At 42.4% G+C, this 27,150-nt stretch overlaps 1 protein-coding gene across 1 annotated transcript in view; it reads right to left on the bottom strand.

Annotated features, from left to right (window-relative positions):
* Positions 1 to 876: 876 nt before the first annotated feature.
* The window catches only part of PDIA5 (protein disulfide isomerase family A member 5), a 121,594-nt gene continuing 95,320 nt past the window's right edge, over positions 877 to 27,150 (bottom strand). Inside the window, exons 15-17 of the mRNA XM_024205723.2 lie at positions 15,032 to 15,102; positions 7,068 to 7,202; positions 877 to 1,375 (exon numbers count right to left, since the gene is read on the bottom strand). Of these exons, the coding sequence (XP_024061491.1) occupies positions 1,295 to 1,375; positions 7,068 to 7,202; positions 15,032 to 15,102 (287 nt within the window). The 3' untranslated portion in view covers positions 877 to 1,294. The remainder of the gene's footprint in view (positions 1,376 to 7,067; positions 7,203 to 15,031; positions 15,103 to 27,150) is intronic.

Below are 27,150 nucleotides of genomic sequence, written 5' to 3'. Positions count from 1 at the left end.
AAACAGAGAACCTATAAGAGTTAAACGATGGGCTTGCCCCTTACTCATCAGACAGGAAATAACCCTTGTTCATGGAACCTGCAGTGGCTTATGCTTTCTTGTCACCAGCTCTTACGGGTGCTGGTTACATAGCACATTGCCTGAAAGAGCTGCAAAACCAGGCTGATTCAGGATTAAAACATTTTCAATTTATTGATTTATTTTTAGGTCAAAATGAATCTTAAAAAACCCATTCTATGAAGACATATCAAGTACCTCCAGATGAATGTAACTTTGTAGAACGAACAGCACAATTGCACATTTTTAAAGCACTCTCTGTAGTAATGCTGTATTTGTTTACAGTGATTTGCAGTCTTTAACATGACTGCTAAAGAAATAGTTTTAATGCTATAACTCCATTTTTTAAATTTTTATTTAACAAACAATGCAGACAAGCATTTGGAATGTACACAAATTGTCTTGTATGTAATTTCTGCATATCAAAAATATTACACATCTGTCAGACAGTCAATCAAATATACTGCTTTTCAATATGCATTTCATATGGCCTAAACATAAATTTACAAAAAGACAAACAGCCTACATTTTGCTCCCATATTTACAGGGGCATTTGATGACATAAATGCTGAAAAATGAGACTGATTCTGAACTTAAACTATGCTGTGCTGATTTTTGACAACTTTGTTTAAAATGACTCAGTACATTCTATAAAGATATGTAAACAGTTCTGGTACAGCGGATTAAAAATGAAATCAGTTAGATCTGGAATGGTCAATGCTAGTGTCTTCATTAACTCAATTTCCCTATTTATCCCTGAGCACCTTAAAATTGTTCCCCCCAAACATCTCTGAAGAACATGTATCTAGTTCACAAAACTGCATTTGAACAGATTTTTATGTTTCTCAAAAGTCCCATTTTCCTCCACTGATTTAAAACAAACAAGTTATTACATGGATTGTAATACCCTTCAAAGAAAAATGCAGAATCACCGTATCAAACATCTTCACCTACAGACACACTACAGATTACAAAAATATTGCATAGGAGTGTTGATGGGCATATTCTCACATCATGAGAAAACGCTAGTTTTTAAACAGAATATGGCAACAATCTGTTTTCCTTTAAAAATCAAGTAGTTTCACTTTATTTCAAAATTGTACAAAATGGCCATGGCTGTTTTTTGTTTTGTTTTTTTGTTAAGTCTCTGTCTTTAGAATATGTGAAATCTCAGGTGCAGTAACAATGGACCTGGGACCATTCACAGTGCAGTGGAAAATGTCTTTTGAGGCAGAAATTACAGTTCATCCTTCTTCTTCCCTACCCTTTCATGGTCTCTTTCTCTAAGGGTTCGCATGAAAGTGGCAAATCCAGACTCCTGTATTTAAAGAAAGATAAATATTGGTTAAATTTTTTAAATAAAAGACACCAAAACAATGTTTCAAGACTCCCAACACCAAGGCATGGGTATGTATGTGGAATGTAAACTAGAGAAGAGTCATTGCTTCTGTACTGTCTGATCACAACAATGTGCTGGTGCAGGGCTCCTCCAATGAAGTGGAAAAGGAAATATCCATACAGGCTTTAGATTCATCAAGTCTCTCATGAAAAACTGGCAGTAGGGAAGGGAGGAAGAATATGGAAGGCAACAATGTAACGGAGGAGAGGGCAGGGAGCCTCTCACAAATTTTGTCAATGCTTTTTCATTAATAAACTCTGAAACATACATTAGTGCCATCTTAATATGCTCTATGCACCACTTCAAAACCAGCTAGTAGACATGCGATTGCCACCCAAGAGCACAGAGATGTGTCACAATTCTTTATTCCATGATATTGCTCGGCCTTGGTTGTCTCTAGGGATCTCTCTTAGACCTTAGATCACAACCGACTCCACATGGGCATGAAGTGCCACATGAATGTAAAGGACCTGCTCATGCAGAATCTGTTACAGGACTGGGGCCCTGATTAACAAAAGGTGGTTCTTTGTGCAACCCAGGGAATTAATTTACAAGTAAAGGTTTCTTTAGCAGAGTCAGGAACAGAATACAGGTTTCCTGACTCCCAGTGCCTTCCTCTAACTGCTAGAATTCTTTTGCAAGATAGAATCATAGAATATCAGGGTTGGAAGGGACCTCAGAAGGTCATCTAGTCCAACCCCCTGCTCAAAGCAGGACCAATTCCCAACTAAATCATCCCAGCCAGGGCTTTGTCAAGCCGGGCCTTAAAAACCTCCAAGGAAGGAGATTCCACCACCTCTCTAGGTAACGCATTCCAGTGCTTCACCACCCTCCTAGTGAAAGTGTTTCCTAATATCCAACCTAGACCTCCCCCACTGCAACTTGAGACCATTGCTCCTTGTTCTGTCATCTGTCACCACTGAGAACAGCCGAGCTCCATCCTCTTTGGAACCCCCCCTCAGGTAGTTGAAAGCAGCTATCAAATCCCCCCCTCATTCTTCTCTTCTGGAGACTAAACAATCACAGTTCCCTCAGCCTCTCCTCATAAGTCATGTGCTCCAGACCCCTAATCATTTTTGTTGCCCTCCACTAGACTCTTTCAAATTTTTCCACATCCTTCTTGTAGTGTGGGGCCCAAAACTGGACACAGTACTCCAGATGAGGCCTCACCAATGTCGAATAAAGGGGAACGATCACGTTCCTCGATCTGCTGGCAATGCCCCTACTTATACAGCCCAAAATGCCGTTAGCCTTCTTGGCAACAAGAGCACGCTGTTGACTCATATCCAGCTTCTCGTCCACTGTGACCCCTAGGTCCTTTTCTGCAGAACTGCTACCTAGCCATTCGGTCCCTAGTCTGTAGCAGTGCATGGGATTCTTCCGTCCTAAGTGCAGGACTCTGCACTTGTCCTTGTTGTACCTCATCAGGTTTTTTTTGGCCCAATCCTCTAATTTGTCTAGGTCCCTCTGTATCCGATCCCTACCCTCTAGTGTATCTACCACACCTCCCAGTTTAGTGTCATCTGCAAACTTGCTGAGAGTGCAGTCCACACCATCCTCCAGATCATTAATAAAGATATTAAACAAAACCGGCCCCAGGACCGACCCTTGGGGCACTCCGCTTGAAACCGGCTGCCAACTAGACATGGAGCCATTGATCACTACCAGTTGAGCCTGACGATCTAGCCAGCTTTCTATCCACCTTACAGTCCATTCAACCAGCCCACACTTCTTTAACTTGGCGGCAAGAATACTGTGGGAGACCGTATCAAAAGCTTTGCTAAAGTCAAGGAATAACACATCCACTGCTTTCCTCTCATCCACAGAGCCGGTTATCTCATCATAGAAGGCAATTAGGTTAGTCAGGCACGACTTCCCCTTGGTGAATCCATGCTGACTGTTCCTGATCACTTTCCTCTCCTCTAAGTGTTTCATAATTGATTCCTTGAGGACCTGCTCCATGATTTTTCCAGGGACTGAGGTGAGGCTGACTGGCCTGTAGTTCCCTGGATCCTCCTCCTTCCCTTTTTTAAAGATGGGCACTACATTAGCCTTTTTCCAGTCATCCGGGACCTCCCCCGATCGCCATGAGTTTTCAAAAATAATGGCCAATGGCTCTGCAATCTCATCCGCCAACTCCTTTAGCACCCTCGGATGCAGCGCATACGGCCCCATGGACTTGTGCACGTCCAGTTTTTCTAAATAGTTCCGAACCACTTCTTTCTCCACAGAGGGCTGGTCACCTTCTCCCCATACTGTGCTGCCCAGTGCAGCAGTCTGGGAGCTGACCTTGTTCGTGAAGACAGAGGCAAAAAAATCATTGAGTACATTAGCTTTTTCCACATCCTCGGTCACTAGGTTGCCTCCCTCATTCAGTAAGGGGCCCACACTTTCCTTGACTCTCTTCTTGTTGCTAACATACCTGAAGAAACCCTTCTTGTTACTCTTAACATCTCTTGCTAGCTGCAACTCCAAGTGTGATTTGGCCTTACTGATTTCACTCCTGCATGCCTGAGCAATATTTTTATACTCCTCCCTGGTCATTTGTCCAATCTTCCACTTCTTGTAAGCTTCTTTTTTGCGTTTAAGATCAGCAAGGATTTCACTGTTTAGCCAAGCTGGTCGCCTGCCATATTTACTACTCTTTCTATACATGGGGATGGTTTGTTCCTGCAACCGCAATAAGGATTCTTTAAAATACAGCCAGCTCTCCTGGACCTCTTTGCCCTTCATGTTATTCTCCCAGGGGATCCTGCCCATCTGTTCCCTGAGGGAGTCAAAGTCTGCTTTTCTGAAGTCCAGTGTCCGTGTTCTGTGGCTCTCCTTTCTTCCTTGTGTCAGGATCCTGAACTCGACCATCTCATGGTCACTGCCTCCCAGGTTCCCATCCACTTTTGCTTCCCCTACTAATTCTTCCCTGTTTGTGAGCAGCAGGTCAAGAAAAGCTCTGCCCCTAGTTGGTTCCTCCAGCACTTGCACCAGGAAGTGTCTGCTATAGGAGGCTATAGGCCAAGATTCTTCAACCTTTGACACAGTAAAAGGAATCCAGGTGAAGGTAGTTCTTGAAGTGTTTTACTGCTTTAATAACAGCATCCTTTGCTATCATATTGCAACAAACCTGTAACTCTATGCACTTCATGGTTGTCACTTTGCTGCATGCTATGTCCATTCAGGACTTTACAATGACAGCAGGGACAGAAATCACATTCTCTGGCTCCAAAAGCAGATGGCCATGCCATCAAACTAAAGGAGAATCTCCAGTACTTGTTTACAGTAGAGAGACACTGTAGAGTAATTCTAATTCTATCCAATAAAGAGACAGTTGTACGCAAACACACTAGCTAGAACATTTTCCAACAATTGGACAATGTCTCCCTTAAGTCAAGTGATTCTAGAGCTGGAATCCTTTCCTTCATAAATCTCATAAGAACGGCCATACAGGGTCAGAGCAATGGTCCTTCTAGCCCAGTATCCTGTCTTCCGACAGTGGCCAGTGCCAGAAGATTCAGAGGGAATGAACAGAACAGGTAATCATCAAGTGTCCCAACTTCTGGCAAACAGAGCCTAGGGACACGTCAGAGCATAGTTTTGCATCCCTGCCCATCCTGCCATTGATGGAGCTATCCTCCTTGAACTTATCTAGTTCTTTTTTGAACCCTGTTATAGTCTTGGCCTTCACAACATCCTCTGGCAAAGAGTTCCACAGGTTGACTGTGTGTTGTGGGAAGAAATACTTCCTTTGGTTTGTTTGAAACCTGCTGCCTATTCATTTCATTTGGTGACCCCTAGTTCTTGTGTTTTGAGAAGGAGAAAATAACACTTCCTTATTTACTTTCTTCACACCAGTCATGATTTTATAGACCTCTATCATGTCCCTCCTGAGTCATCTCTTTTCCAACCTGAAAAGTCCCATCTGCTATTTTGTTGCCCAATCACCCGGTTTTATGAGATCCTTTTGTAGCTCTTTGCAGTCTGCCTGGGACTTAACTATCTTGAGTAGTTTTGTATCATCTGCAAATTTTGCCACCTCATTGTTTATCCCTTTTTCCAGATCATTTATGAATATGTTGAATAGGACTGGGCCCCGTACAGACCCCTCAGGGACACCACTATTTACCTCTCTCCATTCTGAAAACAGACCATTTTATCCTTTGTGTCCTATCTTTTAACCAGTTACTGATCCCGGAGAGGACCTTCCCTCTTATCCCATGACAGCTCACTTTGCTTAAGAGCCTTTGTTGAGGGACCTTGTCAAAGGCTTTCTGAAAATTTAAGTACACTATATCCACTGGATCACCCTTGGCCACATGCTTGTTGACCTCCTCAAAGATTCTAGTAGTTTGTTCAGGCATGATTTCTCCTTACAAAAACCATGTCGACTCTTCCCCAACAAATCGTGTTCATCTATGTGTCTAATACTGTTTTTTTTTACTATAGTTTCAACCAATTTGCCCGGTACTGAAGTTAGGCTTACCGTCCTGTAATTGCCAGGATTGCCTCTGGAGCATTTTTTAAAAATTCACATCACATTAGCTATCCTTCAGTCATCTGGTACCAAAGCTGATTTAAATGATAGGTTACATACCACCATTAGTAGTTCTGCAATTTCACATTTGAGTTCCTTCAGAACTCTTGGGGGAATACCATTTGGTCTTGGTGGCTTATTACTGTTTAATTTATCAATTTGTTCCAAAACCTCCTCTAATGACACCTCAATCTGGGACAGTTCCTCAGATTTGTCACCTAAAAAGAATGGCTCAGGTTTGGGAATCTCCCTCACATTCTCAGCCGTGAAGACCGATGCAAAGAATTCATTTGGTTTCTCCACAATGGCCTTATCTTCCTTGAATGCTCCTTTAGCATCTTGATCGTCCAGTGACCCCACTGGTTGTTTAGCAGGCTTCCTGCTTCTGATGTACTTAAAAAAAAAAATGCTATTACTTTTTGAGTCTTTGGCTAGCTGTTCTTCGATTTTTTTAGCCTTCCTAATTATATTTTTACACTTCACTTGCCAGAGTTTATGCTCCTTTCTATTTTCCTCAATACAATTTAACTTCCAATTTTTAAAGGATGTCTTTTTACCTCTAACAGCTTCTTTTACTTTGTTGTTTAGACACGGTGGCACTTTTTTGGTTCTCGTACTATGTTTTTTAATTTGCGGTATACATTTAAATTGAACCTCTATTATGGTTTCTTTAAAAAGTTTCCATGCAGCTTGCAGGGATTTCACTTTTGGCGCTGTACCTTTTAATTTCTGTTTCACTAAATTCCTCATTTTTGTGTCGGTCCCTTTTCTGAAATTAAATGCTACCACGGAGGTCCTGGACTTCAATCTCTTACCTGGCAGCCTAAATCATCAAATTCACTCCAAATTTCCCTTAGCAGGTGCTAAATTTCCCCGAATATACCAAACAAGTTCCAGTTCAAAAATGCGTATGGGTGTGGTACACAATTATTCAGCCCAGTGAATTACTGATGGGAGCGGAAAAGCCTTTTGCAATACATTGAAAGTTTAGGGTCCTGTTAATTTACAACAAAAATGGAAAGAGACAAGACATTCCTCTCCCCATGGAGGTTATTTTTTCAAATTGCAACCTGTTCTTATACTTACCCCTCTCTCTCCGTTATATTTTTCTACAAACTTCCCATAGTTGTAATAGTTAAAAGTGGGGTAACCATCCACACCTTCCTGTTTACACAGATCATGGTTCTGTTCTTTGGCACAGTCCACTGCAGCATAGGCTATCTGAAATACATAAGAGATGAAAAACCATAACTGTCTGCTGCCTCAAATATCGGCACTTTTAGTTGATGAGAAATTGAAGAGATGCACACACCCTCTGCTGTTGCAGCCTAGATGTGTCTGGAATAGGAACAACCACTTGTACCAAAATATGCAATGCTTTTATAATCTCCGGAGATGGGGAGAAGGATAAGAGCATCAGACTCAAGTTGACTTGCACAACCCTTAGGTAAGACATGAACTCTGTTCTCTAGGGGTGCAGCAATTCATTGTGCTGGCTAGAACTGTATCTCTTCAACTTCATTAATTAGGGCTATTCGGCTGCAAGTGCTTATAGGGTAAGAAAACCATCTTCGTTATCCCTAAATATACTACTGTATCCTGCTGGCTGCAACGTCTTCTTCCCTCTTTAGTTTATTCAGAGAAAAGCTTATATAGAAAGATGGTGCAATGTTTATTAATTAATTCATACAAGTGTAAAGGGCATTAACGATGTATGCTCAAAGCAGCTGTAACAACCCTCACCCAGTTCCCAGGTTAAGTGAGATGTGGGTCTAGTGGGTAGGGCACCAGAGTCAGAGGACCTAGGATTTAATCGTGGCTCCATTACTCATCTTCTGTGTGCCTTTAGGCAGGTTGCTTTACTCCTCTGCCACCCTTTGTCTGTCTTGTAGTTTGGACTGCAAGCTATTTGGGGTAAGGTGTGTTATGAGTATGTACAGTGCCTAGCACCATGGAGTTCTGATCTCGGGTAAGGTCCCTAGACACTACAAATAAATAACAGTAATAGCCCGAAAGAGAGCTCAGCGTGGCAACTCCAGGGCCGCCCGGGGGAGGGGGGGGCAAGTGGGGCAACTTGCCCCAGGCCCTGGGCCCAGCAGGGACCCCCACGAGAGTTTTTCGGGGCCCCTGGAGCAGAGTCCTTCACTCGCTCCAGGGGCCCCGGAAAACTCTCGCGGGGCCTGGGCCCCCGGAGCTTCTTCCGCTCCGGGTCTTCGGCGGCAATGGGTCCTTCCGCTCCGGGACCCGCTGCCGAAGTGCCCCAAAGACCCGCGGTGGGGGGTCCTTCCGCCCCGGGACCCGCCGCCGAAGACCCCAGGCCCCCTGAATCCTCTGGGCAATTCTCTGCTGCTCTACCATAGACTGGCTTTGTCCCTCTTTGCCTGCTCACAGGGAGAGCTCGTAACTTAGGAGCCATAGTATGTCGTCCCAGACTAAACAGGGCTCACGGCTACTGTTACCACCCTGTGTGTATCACTGGGAACCTGATTCTGAGAGGTACTGAGAACCAGCACTTCCCACTGGCTGCAGTGGGAGTTGTGGGTGCATCTCAGGATCAGGCCTTTTTTTAAATTTTCAGCTTCAGCTCTTTTGGAAAATGGACTTTACTTACATTGGCCCAATCCCACTGTTATCACATATACGTAGCTCCACCTGCAGAAGTTATTCTAAAGTTCTACTGCAATTTACACACATGTATTACCTTCACAATCCCATTATGCATTTGCTGGAGACTGGGTGGGTTATACAGTGTTAAGTCTATGCTACGTAAAAGCCAACCGATTAGAGAAGGGATTATTGTGACTACTGGCTACAGTGTTTCAAAGCTAATTTAATATCAGATGCATTTTAACTTTAACATTCCATTCCACTGGCCTACTCCAAGCAATCGGAGCAAAATACCTTTTATTTGCATGATGTCAGTGCTTCTGATGCCCGGTACTCCCATAATTAAAGATCACTTACTATGCCACTGTGTCTTTTATTTGCATGGTGAGGCAGTCAAAACTACATCAACTGATCGCAACATCTGGGCAGCAATTAAAGAAACTGGAAAATCTATCTTGGGTTTTGTGTTGTTTTGGATTTGAGATCCTCATAAAACAGTGGCTTAGAAAGATCAAACTCGATGGCATCCTCGGATGAAAATTGCTACCTCACTGCAGAATATCACTTCTTTATTCATGTGTTAAAACAGGAAAACCATTAAAGTGGCCTTAAAGACCAAGGATTCCTGAAGACTATTTAAATAAAGGAATAAAATCACAAATACATTTTGGTAGTTTTCGTACAACAGAAGGAACTCTCAATGAATGGGGGCCACTAAAGACAACTGTTAAGAATCATCTGCAGCAAGAACTCTTCATCTGTTTATGTCAGGTATTTATACATTAAAAGTGATATTAAAAGAGCATTATTTAGTTGCATGTCAAGTAGTTGAAAGGAAAAGCCAGATTTACGGTTGTGCAAGGTTATTGCTGCCTCCTTGTGCAACCATTCTGTGCAAGAAAATAAGGCAAGAGTCCTGTGGGAAAACGTCGTATCTGACCATGTAATTAAAGACTGTATGATAATGTACATGCAAGAGGGCAGAATTAAAGTTGCATGGGCAACCGTAGACCTGGTATTTCCGATCTCTGGAGTTCTTGATTTTGCAGCCTTAACGATGTTCTTTTAACAAAGTTTCATATGTAATTTCCTAATTGGTTTGGATTTTTTTTTTTTAAAGAAAAAGGCAAAAACAAGTTCTATTAGGTGCAACTGTAAATCTCTGTATTGTGCATCAAACTGGGTTTGAATCCTAAACCCTCAGCATTGCAGCCCAGACTGCCTCTACTTGCTACATTAGCTGGCAGCAGGAGAAAGCTGTTATTCAGAGGCAAGGGGGTGCAGTGGAGGGAAATGTGCTGGTGAGGCCATATGCTGCGCCAAAGGGTGGTGGTGGTGCTCCATCTCTCTCTCTCTCTTCCTGGAGCGATGGGAGCTATTACTCCTTGCGATGTCCCCAGATGTGGACCGGGGGAGGGTCAGCCACAAGGGCATATGCTGTGCAACACGTTAGTGCACTTTAGAAATCACAACCCAATAGTGCGCATTACCTCACTGCGCAGACAAGCCCTAGTATATTACTATACTTAGTGTCATTGTTTTCTTCAAGGGAACCACCTCCCAACAGAATTGCAAAACAATTTTCTATTCTAGAGTGACGTTACCATTTAAAAAAAACGTTCATGTGTTAAATGGGTGTCTGGGAAAGAGACAATAGAATCTCCTTTCCTTTCAGGAAATTGTTCCTCTTCTGTTTTTCAACCTTTTGCATTTTGACAGTCCGTCTTCCAGCCATTGTGGGATGATGTAAAATATCTTCCTTCGGTAGCAGTTGCTCTCCTGTTAAAATATGTACCGCTACGCACTGGTTTATTGATTCAAGGAAATAAATCTCTGCAGGAGCTAATATTGACTTTTGTTATGAAAATGGAAGTGAATAACTGAATATTGATTCGAGGAAGGAATGATATAGGACAGGCTTATTTAAAAAAATAAATTAGGGATAAAATTTCAGTGTGAAAAAGAATGGTACTAAGCATCTGCTTTAGAGTAGTCAACTATAATCAGACAAATCTGATTATAAAGAAAAAAGTCTGTTGTTGCCAAGTGACTTAAAAGTTTTGATAGCACATATGAATTAAACAGGGACCCATTCTTCCCTATGTTTACTGTACAAGGTTTTATTTATGTAACTGGTTGTATCTCCAAAATACAATGCACCCCACTGAGGTTAGCCACAATTCACTCATTATTTCTATGGGAATCAGTTTGCAAGAGAAGATTAATCTTTAGTTACCATGATGTACAGCAACAACATTACCATGTCTGATGAGTCTTTTCTTTTTTTTTTTTTTTTTAATTCAAGACATGCTTGAATCTCCAAAGTATTATTTTCTTGTTTCTTTAGTGCATGTGTGTCCCAATTTCATCACACAGAATTTTCCTGGATTAGGACCTGAAAGTGTTGTTCAACCTAAAAAAAAGCGACTGCCAAAAATAGCATGGTGGAGTTCCATATTGTGATTCATTAAGTCTCACTGATTTCTAGAGGTTCTGCAGGTTCTAGAGGTCTTCCTTCAGTGACGGCTGTGCAATCTCCATTTCTTCAGATTTTGCCCTTAATGACAACCATACAAACCCACTGTTAGCTGACTGGTGGTCTGCTTTATATAGATGCATAAGAGTACAAGTGTGTTCAAAAATGTAAGTAATTCCAAAGAGGCTTGCCCAAACAGCAGCACCTTTTGCAGAATTCTAGATCTCTCTTACTCTGTGGGCATGGGAAAAAAATCAACAGATTTCCTCCACGAAGTTCAGATCAGAGCACCATAAATCAATTCATTCTAGCTTAACTTTGGACTCAGCTTTTTGGGGCTCAGCTGAAAATGAGCCTGCGGACTTCTAAAGGTTTTATTGGCGTCCCTAAGAGTCTCTAGTCTAGAGCACTGACTGAACAAATCTTCATGCTCTTCCATCTGTTCAGCAAAGGGACAATGGTCACACTTGCAGCTCTTCAGCATCTGTTGGTGAGCCGGAAGGTATGAACGGTCTCTGCTGAAAGCATCCATAAAGAGAGCTGCAGATGCAAGTCAAGGCCCAGGTCTCTCTCCTGGCAGCTGCAAGTGAGGCCAGAGCTCCCCAGGCAGCTGAAAACAAGAAGGTCCCAGGACCCAGGTTTAATATTTTTAAAGTAACTGAAAGTAACATTTTGTCAGCTGTTGAAAAGCAAGAAGTGACGTGCAACTGGCAGAGAATGAAGTCCTGCAGTGAGGGAGGAGCCTTGCAATGGGGGATGTCTCATTGGGCCTAGCAGAGTTGGTTGCATAAGAGCCTTTCCAGAAGCTACCCTGAATTCCGTACAGTCAGGATGTGCTCAGCGTCTCTAGACGTCTCTCCTCGCTGGCCTGCTCTTACCAGTAGTCCAGAGACACTAAAGCAAGTGGAGGTGCAGGGGCCATGGGTGGTATGCCAGAGCCAGAGCCAGAGATTTCCAGATCTTCTGTAATGCGTAGACACATTGGACAAGCACATCAGCTGGATATTTCTGCTAAAGTAATCAGCAATGAGACAACCAATGAAACGTTGATATTTGGGGCCCAATTTTGAAATAGTGACCTTCATTTCTGTGCATGTGACTTTGCATGCAGATGATGGGCTTTGCATGTGCAAATTCTGTCGCTAGTGCACAAGTATTATGTGATTGACAAGTGCACACCAACAGATTGAGTTCTTTGGAAAAAATCTGGCCTGTTATGAGACTTCAAAATTAACGCCCCATTTTGATAACGGAGATAACATTCATACCTCCGAGCAGTCTGTTTTCTGTCTCTCCACAAACTTGGGAGAGCTCGGTCAGTTCACCTTTTCAGATATTTTTTGCAACCATAAGGCCCGGTATCATCCTTTCCTTTTTTAATTTAAAAAGTTAAAATTTTCCAGATGCCAAGGGGCCACCCTTATTGAAAAGTCCATGAGAATTTAATAGAAAATGGTAACACTTGAACCATCTGTTAGCATTGTTAGCATCCCTGTTACAGAATCCTATAGGACAACCGTTTAAAAAATAGAGAAAGCTTAATTCTTTTCTATTGCATTCTGTACATTTTTAAGATTAATACCTTTGCTCCTTATTTTTGGAGTAATGTCTACTGAACCCTTTTGGTTTAATCCCTGTTTAATTCCATAGGGTCCCAATTCAACAAAACATTTGAGGATGTGTGTAACTTTAAACACAGGAGTTGTCTTATTGAAGTTAGTGGGGACAGTCACATGCTTAAGTCCTTTGCTGGATCAAAGCCTTATGTCTTTTCTACAAGGGCACCAACAGGCAGCAAGAAACATCTTGGTAGCCTATGGGTTGTGCATGACTGAAGAGGGTTCCCAAGGTGATCAATCCTTAGCACTTTCATAAATCAACAAGGGGAACGAAGCTGTTTTTGCTGCGTGCCTACCTTTTGGAAACTGTACAAACCTCAATATTCTCTATTGGATCTTCTGTTCCACCTCATTACATTTTATACCTCTGCACTTCAGCTTTAAATGCCCTCAGCTGAAATAAAGAGTTGCAGCCATCAATCATTGTCTCCAGGGCTTTGAGTCCTTTCACAGCTGCCTGCAGTTGTGAATCAAAACCTTTAGATGTTTGCATTCAGCACAACCATGACACATGCTAAAATTGTGATCAGATGTTTATTAATACATCCGGATAAGCAAGTCTCACATTGTTTGGTACATTCACTTCATAACTCCTAGATGGAATAAAATTGCAGGGAGCTCCGGACAGAAAGGCCTGTCTCAGAGCTAGCAGAATGTAGAGAGAAAAATGACATGTTTTTAGAATTCTTGGAAACAAACTAGTAATCACAAGGCATAACGTTGCAAAAGTTCCAGCAGCAGGAGAATTGAGAACAGTGTGCCACTAAATGCTGCTATATGCCACCTGAACTCAAGGGCATAACAGCAGCATTCTAATTCCATCCGTAAGCAAGACAAGAGAGCGGTTTGCCTCCTTACAGTTCATCACATGTAGTTCAGAAATTGACTAAATGCCCTCCATAGAAACTCCTCCCTGCTCTCCCAGCATGTGCGCGCACAGATGCATCCACAGTTGATTGAGGTCTCGCCAATATCTGTAAAGTCTAAATGGCAAGAGGTTTCAAAGCTAGCCCTTCATTTCCTAGTAAATCCCCCAAGCCATTTCCACAGCATGGCTAGGTGAAAAGCAGGCAGGAAGTTAAACCACAAACATAGATATAGGATTATGGCCCCAATTCAGCAAAGGACTTAATCATGTTCCTCACTAGAAGCCAGTGAGAAAACGGGACTAGTCATGTCCTTAAACAGATTGCTGAATTGGAGCCTCTGTTTCTTGTACAGACAGAAGGTGCTGGGTTGCAAAGACTGGGAAGAAGTAAAGGGAACTAAAAAAAGCAACAACAAAAAAGTGTTGTTGTTTTTTAATAGCATCTTTCATACAAACCATATCCTGAAACACATTACAGATCATAGAGACAAGAGAGAAGACTGAAGATGTACTAACAAAGGAGAAATGATAGGGCCTAACAGTAGAAGCCTTTGCTTATATGAGCCAATGAGGCCACTGTATTTGTGTGAGCAAGGACTACCCATGTGACTAAGGGTTTGATAGATCTGACACAAATTGCAATTTCCCAGTTTTTGGATTAAGGGTGGAATTTTCAACAGCTTGTATGTGATTTACAAAACACAAGTCCTATTGAAAGCCAATGGGACTTGTGCTCCCAAGAGACTTCATTTGGGTTTTGCTTGTAAATCACTTAAGCTCTTTTGACAATCCCCTCTGCGTTTCTGCCCAGAGTCAGGGTATGTCTACACTACAGCTGCTACAGTGCACAGCTCCGGCACTGCACCTGTGCCGCTGAAGGGCCGTAGTGTAGATGCTCCCTACACTGACAGAAAGAGTGTTTCTGTCGCTATATTTAATTCACCTCTATGAAAGGTGGTATTTGGATTGATGGAAGAATTCTTCTGTTGACCTAGCTGCGTCTACACTAGGGCTTAGATTGACCTGTGGAACAGGGAACAAAATTTTTCACTGCTCTGAACTATGTAGCCAGGTCAAATTAAGAGTTAGGCTAGCCCAGACCTCAGACACATACATTTCTTCCTATGTCCACCCCACTAATTATAACATGCCTGTAAGGAAGGGTAGACAAGAAAATGTTTAAAATAATCTTTATTTCTCATCTGTAGAGTTACAACATGACTTAATAGGGAAGATTTCACCCGAGAAGAATTAAAAGGGAAAAATAAAGAAAAATCAGAAAGAAGGTTAAAAGTTCAACTCAGTTTGGCCAAAAAAAAAGTATGACCTCTAAGATGCACACATATTTTATAACTGATTAACTTGTTCAACAGCATTCTTCTGCACAAGCCTTATCATTAAATGAACTAGATCAAGCTTGTTAAGTGAAAAGGTGGCAGAGGCACTTTAAACATCTCAGAAACTATTAAAAATGGGTTACCTTTCGATCTTCTTTAAAGAGTTCTGCAGCAGTTGTGAAATGTGGGATGGAATTTTTACAGTGTGGACACCCTGTGCAGCATGGGAAGAAAAGGAAAAAAAATATGTAAAAGTCATTGCAGAACAGGACATTGGGGCAACTGAAAGACAAGCCTGTAGGTAAATTAAGAATCAGCATTTAAAAGAAAAAAGAAAAAAAAAACTTTCTAGATGAGAGGCTCTGAAACTCTGAGCTGAGGAACTTGGTGATATGGTGAGCGATCGCTGGGCACATGGCCTCCAGTTCAGGAAAGTATCCAAGTTTAAGAGAGAACTTAAATATTGGCATAATTCCCAATAAGCACGTGCTTAAATGCTGCCCTGAACAGGGATGGACTGAAGCTTAAGCGCCTTCCTGAATTGGAACCACAGTGCAAGGGTCTCCTCCTTATTTCCAGTTGCTTTAAATAGCATTAGAAAACATCTATAAACAGATTCAAGATTTTCATATTATTCTGTTTTCACATGTCATTACTGTAGTTGCCACAGGGATGTTATGTGACTGAGAATGGGAGGACTAGAGGTGGAGGCAGTTGTGAATGGGAGGAGAGGTGGTCTGTATGCTTGAGAACTGGAAGGGAGGTATCCATGAGACAATCTCTGCATTAAACATCAAGCTCACACTTTGAAAGTTCTAGAGCCACACCCTGGGGGTGGCTGTGAAGTACCTCAGTACACCAGCTTTTCACAGCTGGAGGACAGACCTCCAATTTGCGTTAAGATTACAAGTCCTTGCTTTTCCATAGTTTCCTCCCATTTGCTCACACAACAAACATCAGGCAATTTGAAAGGGATTGGGTGGGATAGGACTGAAGGAAAAAACCTACACACAGAAAGGCTGCGCAGTATACTGGTAAAATTTTGTGGGAAAGACTGGCTAATATATGCTGGTATTATAGCAGTGTTAAACTAGAGACTAGTTAGTTTCTCACTTATGTGGACAAAAAATTCATTCATATTTTACAAAAAAGCAAACCGGGGAAGGAAGATCTGCCCTTTTCATTAGAGAGCAGCTTCAGATTTTAACGGTCTCAATTCAGCGGCTCCGTATACCGTCTGTGATGAACCTGAGGTACTCTCAAATACTTGGCCTATATTAGATAAATCTGTGTGACCAAAAGTAACTAAATATCTGCAGTGAACTATTCTTCCTAATTTGTGGAGATTGTGCACAAAGGAGTTGTCAGAGCCCTTCTCTTTTGATTAGACACAAAGGAAACTGGTTAACTTCCTCCAGTCGTGCACTGATCTAATGTAAAGGTAAAAAGCTATCGACAGATAATCAAAGTATTCCTGCCTTTGCCTTCAAATGATAAAGAGCAGCATGCAGACAACTGCGTGTTCACAGTACAGCTCACATTATTCTTAGTCATTTATCACTGCAAAATATTTGTAAATAGGTGGCACTCTTCCCTTCTTAGTCAGTATTGAACAGATGCCCTAGCATGATGTTAAACGGCACTTTGTTACTGGGGCTGCTGTCTTTTAGATGAGATTAAAACCAAGGTTCTGGTATCAAAGATTTCATGGTCTTTTTCACAAGTGTAGATGGTTAACCCTGACATCTTGGCAAATTGCAGTACCATTGATTACACTATTGGCCATCCTGCCAACTTCAGTTTGAATTGCACACAGTCTTCTTCCTGCAGGGAGGGATTTTCAAGAGCACGAAGTGACTTAGGAGCACAAGTCCCACTGAAAGCCAGTAAATTGGTAGGAAGTAAATACCAAAGAAAATCAATGGAACTCGCACTCCTAACTCACCCAGGCATTTCTGAAAATCCCGCCCTTACTGTCCTCAACTACGTTATAGTGTTGCTACATTCCCATCCCAAAGGCAGCTGCACTTCGGCGCTCGGTAGAGAGATCCCTGTGCATACACAGTATAGTCTGAAGTTAATTTTGTTAAGTGCTTTGGTGTTGGTCAGGCTGAACTGGCCATTTGGCCCCGGGGACAGGGCACTAGACTGGGACTCTGGACTGCTCGGTTTCTTTTCCCAGGTCTGTAACCCATCTGATAGGTGATCTCTGTGCCCTTGTTTCCACTCCCACCATTTGTCTGTCCTGTCTATATGGGTTGTAAGCTCTTCAGGGCAGGGACAGTCTCTCAGTATGTTTTTGAACAGCACCTAGCACTATGAGGCCCCAGTCTTGGCTGGGGCCTCCAGTTGCTAATGCAATACAAATAAGATAACAATCGGTGATGGGGAAACACTTAAAGACATTTCAGAAGCAAAAAGGCAAGAAATCACACCCACAATCGAAGAAACCCTTCCCCCAAAATTATTTAAATAGTAGTTTACACTTTCACAGCATTGCTCCACTCAGTCCCTCTAGAAGACAAGGGTCCCCCAATAACTTACCCTACGAAGTGTTTTGGAGGGTTGGGGGGGTTGTTTTGAAGGACTTGAGTTTGATTCTCCAACATAGTTTTTATTAAGTGATCCTTCAGATTGAAAATAAGACACCCCAAAACCAAACGCAACTTGATTTAAAGTTTTCCACCCCCAACAAGCAAATGTCTTTCAGACAGCATCCCTCGGGTGGGTTGTACCACTCTCTGTGCCTGAGGAGGGAATCTGTTAAAACTCCCAGCTACAAGCCCCCACTTATGTGCTGACAGATAGCTTTGATAGTTAGGATTTAGAACAAGTCATTCTTTTCAAGTAAATCCAACTGAAAGCCAATAAACCACGAGTGTCCCTTTAGACACAGAAAAGTCCACTTCACATTAAAAATGCAACCTGGTATTTTACAGTGGTCAACAGATGGCAGCTCAGAATACCAAATAGCAGTTTAGCTGATAACAGGGGAGTAATAAAACTGTCAGGCATGTCAACAGTTGCTCAACGGCCCTACTGTCCTAGCACGTCATCATGACATATACTGCAGAGTAATATCCAACAGAGGGCATCAAGACAGCTATGAGCAAAGATTCATAGATTTTAAGGGCACAAGGGACCATTAGATCATCTGGATCATTGCCTGTATTTTCCAAATGCTATGACTAATATGTTTGGAGTTTTTAGGCAACAGAGGAGATAGCTAAACCACACATAATCCAAAATCATTGGTAAAGGAGTGTAAGCCTCCCAGTTTTATCCTACCACATCTTACACACTCTTGGTAGTTGCTTTCACTTCTACACTCCTCCCTTCCTACCTGTCCTTCCTATGTCTAACACATCCCCTCCCCCACCATGGCTTACTGGTGTGTATCTTACATTTCACTTCTGAATTTGACCCAGTGTGTTTTATTTAACGTATTCTGGTCACAAAGCTAAAAACACCAACATATATGGCTTTTAGCATCACTGTTCAATGGGCATTCTGTTAACTTTGGCCATCTACCCATGGAACAGTTGTGAAGTCTGTGCCAAATTCTGTGCTGAATGCTCAAGGAGTTTCAAGAAGTCATTGAAAAAGATGTGGGAAGGAGCGCCTCAGACGGAACTTCATCTGTTACAACTTAAAAGGATTGCCAAATGCAGAAAACTGGAAATCACCCAATTCAGTCATTCTATTTAAGGCGCGCACCCACAAAAAAGCAGAGGATGACATCTTTCTTTTGACAGAAGGAAAACTCATTCCCACCACTCCTTTTTCACACTTCCCATCACACTTTTATTTTAAGCGTTCACGCTGTCGTGGAGATTTGAATGTAAAAAGAACAAGTGTACAATTACTGTGGATTAAGATATGAAAGTACACAGGCTGCTCAGAAGAGATCTTCCAGATGGGCTGGAATGGAAAGAGATTAAACTTGAGGCAACTTAAGGTGTCTATGAGATGTCAAGAGTGGAAAGGTTCTATACATCTCTCTTAGGTATTTATAGGGCAGCAAATCTTGAAAAGATGAGATTTTAATTGCAATGGGAAATGGGATTCAAAACCCCTCCGGTATCTTTGAAAATCTCAGTTGTAGTATCTAGCTGGATGGGGGTGGCGGCATGGCAGGAACATTCTTGAAACAGAAAACCTATACCAGGGAAGATGGGTTTCAGCTTGCTTGAAAATAACAGGCTTTATAATGACAGAGGAGGGTTATTACCACTAAAGAGTCTGGGGAAAAATCAGCAGAGGTTAAGGTGCCCTTTAAGGTGCACGACAACATCCATAGGCAGCTTTGGTTGCAATGAGGTGCTAAGACAAAAGTGTTTGTTAAGAAGAGTTCAATTTCCCATGGCAAGGTCAACATGGTCAAAGCAGCAGTGTTTCATTTTGAAATAGGAATGCCCCATACTGGCAGAAGTAAATACCAATGATAAGGCTAAAACCCAGAAATGGGCAAGCTGGAATGATCCCCTTAGATGCCCTAAGCTTACGGCATTTAAAACCAGAATGGACAAATCACTCCAAAATGTATTGCAGGGAATAAACTGCAGAGGCCACTAGGGGAGGGATAGCTCAGTGGTTTGAGCATTGGCCTGCTAAACCCAGGGTTGTGAGTTCAATCCTTGAGGGGGCCACTTAGGGATCTGGGGCAAAATTAGTACTTGGTCCTGCTAGTGAAGACAGGGGGCTGGACTCGATGACCTTTCAAGGTCCCTTCCAGTTCTAGGAGATAGGATATCTCCATTAATTTATTTATTTAATTTATAGATCAAGGATTCTCAACCAGGGGGTGGTGACCCCCAGGAGCACCACAAATAGATGTCAGGGAGTTGTGACCACCCTGCACTTATTGTTAAATAGTAAGGGGTTCCTAGCTAGATGGGACAGCTGTCCTGGGATGGTGATGGACTAGATGATGGACCTAACAGAGAAGTGAGAGAGAGAAAAGACCTCACATTCTATGAATACGAGGTTTAGATAATTGAGGTTAAAGATGTAAAGGAATCATTTAAAAAAATGAAAGGGATATTACCAGTTCATCGGCACAGACAGAATAAGTCACCAAGGGTGCTTGGGTAGCATTACACATAAAAGAATGAAATAGAGGCTCTCATCGTTTCTGTTCCTAGCATGTAACATTTCTCAAAATAGATTCCGTCACGGCTCATCTCTCCCAGCGGCTTAATCCCAATCCTACACCTTCACTTCAGCAAAGTTTTGGTTATACCCTTGGAGAGTATGAGGGTCACAACATGAACATAAACTCACTTAAAGCGCACGGATACAACTGCATTAATTTCCCCCATCAGGAAATTTTACTGAATCTCCCATAGTTGCCTGATGCCCCACTACTGTTCTAATCTTTCACAGTTACTGTTGTTTGATTTTGCTTTCCCAAAGGTTACCTCTCCACTTTTAGTGTCATTGGCAAATTTGATCCTGGCTGAATTCACATGGTGGTTGAGTTTAGCAAAGGACAGGTTTAAACACAGTTCAGACAAGATTTTCAGAAGAGATTTGTGATTTTGGGTGTCCAGCTTGAGATACCTTAAAGGGACCCGGTTTTCAGAACATGCCAAGCATCCTGACCTGTGAAAATCAAGCCCTTTGTAAAGGGTCCCCAAAGTTGGCATCCTAAAATGGAGGCAAGCAAAATCCTTAAATTGCTTTTAAAAATCTTGACCAAAATTCATTCCCTATGCAGAAATCCCCAAAAAGCTTTGAATTCTCTGGCAGGGACACAAGAGAGTCCTGCTTGAAGTACAGTGGCATGTGATACACGTCCCCATCTGCATCTGATCTGCAGAGGATTCAAGTGGGTTACAGCCCCAGCCAGGAAGCTTATGCTCTTTAGCTCAAGCTACAGCAGCTCATGCTTTTAGCTCTGGAGGTCCCCGGTTTAATCCCTGGTGTGCTGGCCAAAATGGTGGCTGCGGGCTGCCATGGAAGAACCACTGAAACCTAGCATAGCAGCGTTGCCCATTTGAATCATACATTCTTTAACCCTCTGATAGAAGCAGATCTATAAACCGCCTGGAAGGGCCCCACTAGTCACTAGAGGTCCACAGATTGACAACCACTGCCACAGAGCATTCTCGAGTGGGTATGGCCACAGGGCACAAGAAGCTGCCAGATCTGCCCATATAACAAGCACACCTCTACCCCGATACAACGCGGTCCTCGGGAGCCAAAAAATCTTACCATGTTATAGGTGAAACCGCATTATATCGGGGTAGCGGCGGCAGGGCTCCGACGGTGATTTAAAGGGCCCGGGGCTCCCCGCAGTGGCCAGAGCTCCGAGCCTTTTAAAGCGCCGCCCGAGCTCCGCTGCTGGAGCCTCAGGGTAGCGGCAGCGGGGCTCCAGCGGTGATTTAAAGAGCCCAGGGCTCCGGCCCCTGCAGGGAGCCCTGGGCCCTTTAAATCTCCGCCTGAGCCCCGCTGCCGGATATAACGTGGTAAAGCAGCCCCGCCCCCCTGGGCGCTGCTTTACCGCGTTATATCCGAATTCGTGTTATATTGGGTCGCGTTATATCGGGGTAGAGGTGTAACACGGTGAACTGCAAATACCCAGAGGAGGTTCTTGAGGAGGGTCCATCAACTTTGGAATTGACTCCACCACCCACATGCTGAAATAGCTTGAATTTGTTGACTTTTGGGGCACATGGCAAAGCTCATCTATTTGGACAGGCATTTGGGGAGAGACTGGGGTTTTGTGGGAGCAGAGGGGAGGAAATTTTGCTTTTCTGGCCTGGTTTCTTTAATGCAGACTGAATTTATCGACAGTATAAATGACTAGATTTTAGAGTATCTTGTCTTGGCATCTCTGAGGGGTGATGTGACGAACGGATTTAGGTCTGTGCAATACAGAGCTCTTTATATAGGTTATGAGAGCTCTACTGGGGGACAATAATTGCTGAAAAACGGGGTTTGATATAAAAGCGGGCTATGCCCTCATTAAAAGGCAGATTTTAAAATGACAAGGAAAATGGTTAACAGCAGGCTGAAGGACAAACTTAGGAACTACTGAGTTGGGCTGGGGGCTGTTTAAGAGCATCGTGTTAAAGGCACAGATGGTTTGTATACCTAAGAGCAAAAAAAAAAAAAAAAAATAGGCGAAGCTAAATGTTAAGTGGCGATGTGTGACCGAATGCACTCCTATATTCCTACCCTACACACTGTTGTAATAATCTCTGTACAAAATATGTCTGGTGAGGTATCATCTGAAAACTAATAACTTGCAGGTCAGTAATATCATGGTGAGGTGTATGTACCAACATTATATGTAAAGTTATGATCATAAGCCGAAATCATGGCTGAGGTGTGTTTGCCAGACAAGTCTGGGGAGTGGGAAAAGCAGGTTCTCAAAGACAAAGGACAAGTTGATGCCTCTAGCCAGGTGTCATCAAAGCTGATGGGCCATCATCTGTCAAGTAGCCAAGGAAGGGGGCAAGAACAAAGAGACCTAATATTTCTGGACTGTCCAGGAGAGGGCTGGAACACACATTTTTGGGGGAAATCCAGAACTGGGCGTGTGTTGGGGTCACCCTACAAGTGGTAACCAAGGCTGGTGGAAGACAGAGTGGCTGATGTTTGCTGACAGGCTGCTGGGGTCAGAGTTGCCGGATCAAGGCTGAGGCTATAAATAGACACCCAGGGTACAACCTGCATGCTGTCTGTGAGTGGCCCAGATCGGAGCTACTGCAACAAAGCATTGTGAGGCACCCAAAGTTACAGGGCAGGGGTGACACAAGCCCTCCCTGGTGTGGATTGCACCCCGGATGTATGTGAGTTGATTGTATGTGCGTTTACTAAGGCTAACAAATTCCCTTTTGCAAGTGAAAATTTTGCCATAACAGTGAACAGATTGAAGAAAATAAAAACAAAATAAAAACCTATACCAGGTAAAGTGTGACTTAAAGAAAAATACAAAGCACATATTAAGAACAAATTGACAAAAGAAAAAAAAAATCAACCAAATGATTGTAAGTAATCATTCTGCTACATCACAAATAGAAGACTGCATGTGCAATTGTAGGCCTTCCACACTACCAAAGGGAGATGGGATAGAATGTTCAAGCAGTGAAAAAGTGAAATGAATTTCTTGCCTCTATCTTTACTAGCCTATGATAGGGAAATTCTCATTTTAAGGGGGTTTTTTGGTTTGTTTGTTTTTAAACAGGAAAATGGACTGTCTCCTTAACAGACATCAAAGCCTTGAAGGAGAAAGTCTAGAAACTCAAATGCAGTAAATCATCAGGACCAGGTAGTTATTATCCATGTGTCCAAAGAACAGTGTGTGCAATAGATAGTGACCGACAAAGAGCATTCACAATATTGAACTTATAATATATATAGGTAACATTTTCAAAAATGCCTGAGGCTCAGATTTTAAAAAGTATTTAGATACTGCTGTGCTCAGCCTTGCAATGCCTCACTGATTTAGTAGCCTAAATATCAATTTCAAAAGGGTTTAAGGCACTTAGGCACCTTAGTCACTTAGGCCCACATTTGTAAAGGTATTTAGGTGTTGCTGTGTTCCGTGTCAAAGCTCCTAACTGATTAAGTAGCCTAAATCTAATTTTCAGAAGGGATTTAGGCACTTAAGAGCCAAAATCCCATTGACAGGCTCCTAAGTCCCATTTTCAAAAAAAAGACTTAAGACTTCTATATAGCTGAGTCTTTCGAAATTGCTACTAAGTCACTTTAGGCCTTGCCTACACACAAAAGCTGTACAGTTTTAACTCTACTGATATAGTTAGACAGTATAACTCCCCTAGTGCGGACACAGGTACACCAGTATAAAAGTTCCCATATGAGAAGGAGAACGAGCTATACTGCGCCCACAGTAGGAATTGCACCAGTACAACTATTTTGGTCACATCCCAAATCAAAGTAGTTATACCAGTACAAAATCAGCATGCAGACCAGGTGGTTAGCACTTTTGACAATTTTATCTTATTATACCTTTACAGATCTCTGTCTCGATCATAATACATACATTTATATATAGACACACACATATATATTCACACACGAGTAAGGAGTATGATGAGTAATCAAGTAATATATTTATGATATGTATTTGTTACACATCCACTATTTTACCAGACAGATTACAAACACAACATTGACATTTAAGGTTGTAACCCGCTTCAGGATAAAATTTATTATGCAAACTTAAACCAGCCCTGTCACACCTGGCTTAGGACACAATGGCATTTACACTGTCTGAGCTCTTGTCTCTGCACAACAGGAAAAAAAAAAACTTCAATCCTTTAGCAACTCGCATCCCAGGATCTCAACAGCTGTAACCAACATTCATTTAATTAAGCTTCAAATTGCCCATGAGCGATAGGCATTACTATCCCTTTCATAAGATTGAAGATTAACCTATATCAAAAAGAGGTGACATAACTTCCTCATGGGGTTTGGTTCTGCTAGGTACTGAGCACATCTGTGAGGTGTTGCGCGCACTGAAGTCTGACTGAGAGTGCCCAGCACTTTGCAGAATTAAGCCTGGATGCAGAGGTGGGACTGAAACCCAGAAGTCCTGACTCCCTGTCTGCTGGTCTAAATAACCACCCTCTAAATAAGACGAAGAGACATTGCCTTCCATTACTGATCTTAAAACAACCACACTTCCAAGCAAGTGAAAGAAACACATCAGAATCCAGCAAAGCCGACAGAGGAGCTGGCAGAATGCAGAAGACAAAAAAGGCTGTTTCCATTTTGAGAATTGAAGCAGTTCACTAGAATTAAAAGAAGGCTATTCCTTGGCCAATCAAAGAAAGTTAGACCATGTACTATAATTGCAGAGATCAGAGCTGAAAAAACAGCTAGTGCTTATACTAATACAATTCATGCAGCCACACAAGTTATTGAAACCACAGACAAATTCAAGAAAGCCATTTGGAGATGTTATTGAAAGGTTAATTTGTTTTTGTTCCATTGGTAAAGAACTGGAGGGCCTTTTAATACAATATCTGGGACCAAACCTTTTTTCATAATGCGACCTGACACAGCATAACTTGTGGCTTGGGACAATGATCATTAATATTTGAAAGGAAGGGGTTTGTCCTTTGATTTGAGAAGTCTGTGGGGTTTCATTTAAGTGTCAGGTCAATTAGGCTTTGCCTCATGGCTCTCAACATTGACAAGCAACCTATTAATAATTTCACAATGCGCTGGTGTTTGTTAAGATATTTGAAGTCTTATTTTATCAACACTTTAAAAAGAGTAAAAAAGAAATTTTTCTTCCATTGTAGAAGGTGATTTAAAGGACCAGGTGAAAGAAAGCCATCTGTAATTGTGCATGAAGCATGTGGGAGTGTGGGTTAGATACTATTCCACAGCATTGTCTTTAAGAATAGGCAGTGGGCTAAAATTTTGAGATTCCTGAGATTCCTGCTATAATCCCAGCTCTGCCATCAACTCATCGTGTGCCTTCAGACAAGTCTCCACTTCTCCCCCTCAACTACCCGATCTGTATAATGGAGAAACTTACACCCTACTCCCCCGGGACGCTGTCAGGATTAATTAGTCTCTTGCATAGTCTAGGAAGAGCTATGTGAGTGTTAAGTACTAATTTTTATCCTTACTAATACTTCAAGAGAGCCCTCTTTCACCAGTCTTATAGGGGGATTTTCAAGGACGTCTAAGGCATCCAATTACCCCTGACAGTCAATGGCAGCTGTGTACCTAACTTCCTGAGGTGCCTTTGGATACTCACCCTAGATCGTCAGTCTTCATCATAGAAGCGCAGCTCCTAGCTTGCTGTCATTTGGCAGAGCAACGACATGCACTGCGTACCCTTGGAATCCTCTCCTGTCGGTTTCTGAAGTCCTAGCTAGTTAGAATTCTGTCTGGTCTGAAACTGGCACAGAATCTCCTACTGGCTGCGGAATATCATTAACCCTTGAAGTGCACTTGTTCAAAGAGCATGCATATCGTGTGTTGAAAGGGCACCCAGGTAACTATGACTACAGCTCTGCCTACGCATTTACTGTCTGCATACTGTATTTATCTCATTACTTTGTCAAATGCTTGAGATACCTAGAGTGCAAAGGTGCTGCATAAAACCAAATCCTTTGAAATCGCTGCCTTTAACAGAAATGTGTGGAGCTTTGACAAAAAATATCACAGGCCAGACGTGGGTTCCCTGGAATTTGGGGATGGGGGAGGCAAGGAAAGAGGAAGAGGTTAGCAGTGGAGGACTTCTCAGTTGGATCTCCCCCTACATCAGGAGACAAGGATGTGATTTTATTAAGAGTGGACTATCACCACCATCAGAGTAGTTCTGACTCTTGACACATGTAATCCTGCAAAATGGAAAGATGTACAGTGAGCACCTCTGAGCTGGTTTAGAACAGAAAAGGATTGAAATAAAAGACACTCAGAACAGAGCTGGAGTTTCACTCACAGAACCGCTGGATTTTTCCCTGCATTTTTTGTCAGTTCCCAGTGACATCTGACAAAGCCTTTAAAATACAGCTTCATGAAGCTGTGGACCACAAACACAGGCCTCAACTTGGCCTCTGATTTTGCAGGCACAATTAACTCCAACCACACTTCTGTGGCTGCATTTAACTGCATGAGCAAACCGGATCTTGCCATGCAATCACTTGACTTGTAGGCACAGCTGGGCAGTCAGAAGGTAAAGTCCTATAGCTGTGCCTGCAGCTAGCTGCCGATGAAAAGATAAAGGGGCAGTTAACTGCAGCATCAAAGTCCTAAATTAGAGTCTGGCTCAAAATTAGGCCCATTGTAATATTATGGTATCAGCCGAAAACACAGGTTACAGCGTTACCTAATATGAGCTTGACCCCACAAAGTCAAGAGACTTCAGAAGGATGGTAGTACATTACCAGTCTGAAACCTTCCCTATTCATATCTTTATATCGCAGGGTAACGGTAGTATTTTTGGAGGTGGGAGAAGGAATATTCTGCGGCAAATGGCACACGTGGTACAACTGCTAAATCGGCTAACGTAGCCAGTCACATAATATGGGTAATCTCCCTCCCAATAAATAAATCACTTGTAACATTTTAAGGTTATTCAAGATTTAAAGCAGGAATCCTGTTTCAGAAAACAAGAGGGCTTTATGAGTGTGAACCTGACTAATTTATCTTCAGGTTTAGTGCCATAGCTGTATTCCCAGCTTCTTCCTCACATTTCTTCCTCAGCTGTGTTCAGTCCATTAAACTAACTCATAATTCTGAAGTAAGAGTAATGGATAAACGATTTTAA

The sequence above is a fragment of the Terrapene carolina genome, unplaced genomic scaffold, assembly GCF_002925995.2.
Source record: "Terrapene carolina triunguis isolate 2854851 unplaced genomic scaffold, T_m_triunguis-2.0 Scaffold62, whole genome shotgun sequence".
In the NCBI taxonomy this organism is placed as follows: Eukaryota; Metazoa; Chordata; order Testudines; family Emydidae; genus Terrapene; species Terrapene triunguis.
The sequence above is the reverse complement of the archived record's forward strand: the minus strand, read 5'-3'. Positions and strand labels throughout refer to the sequence as shown.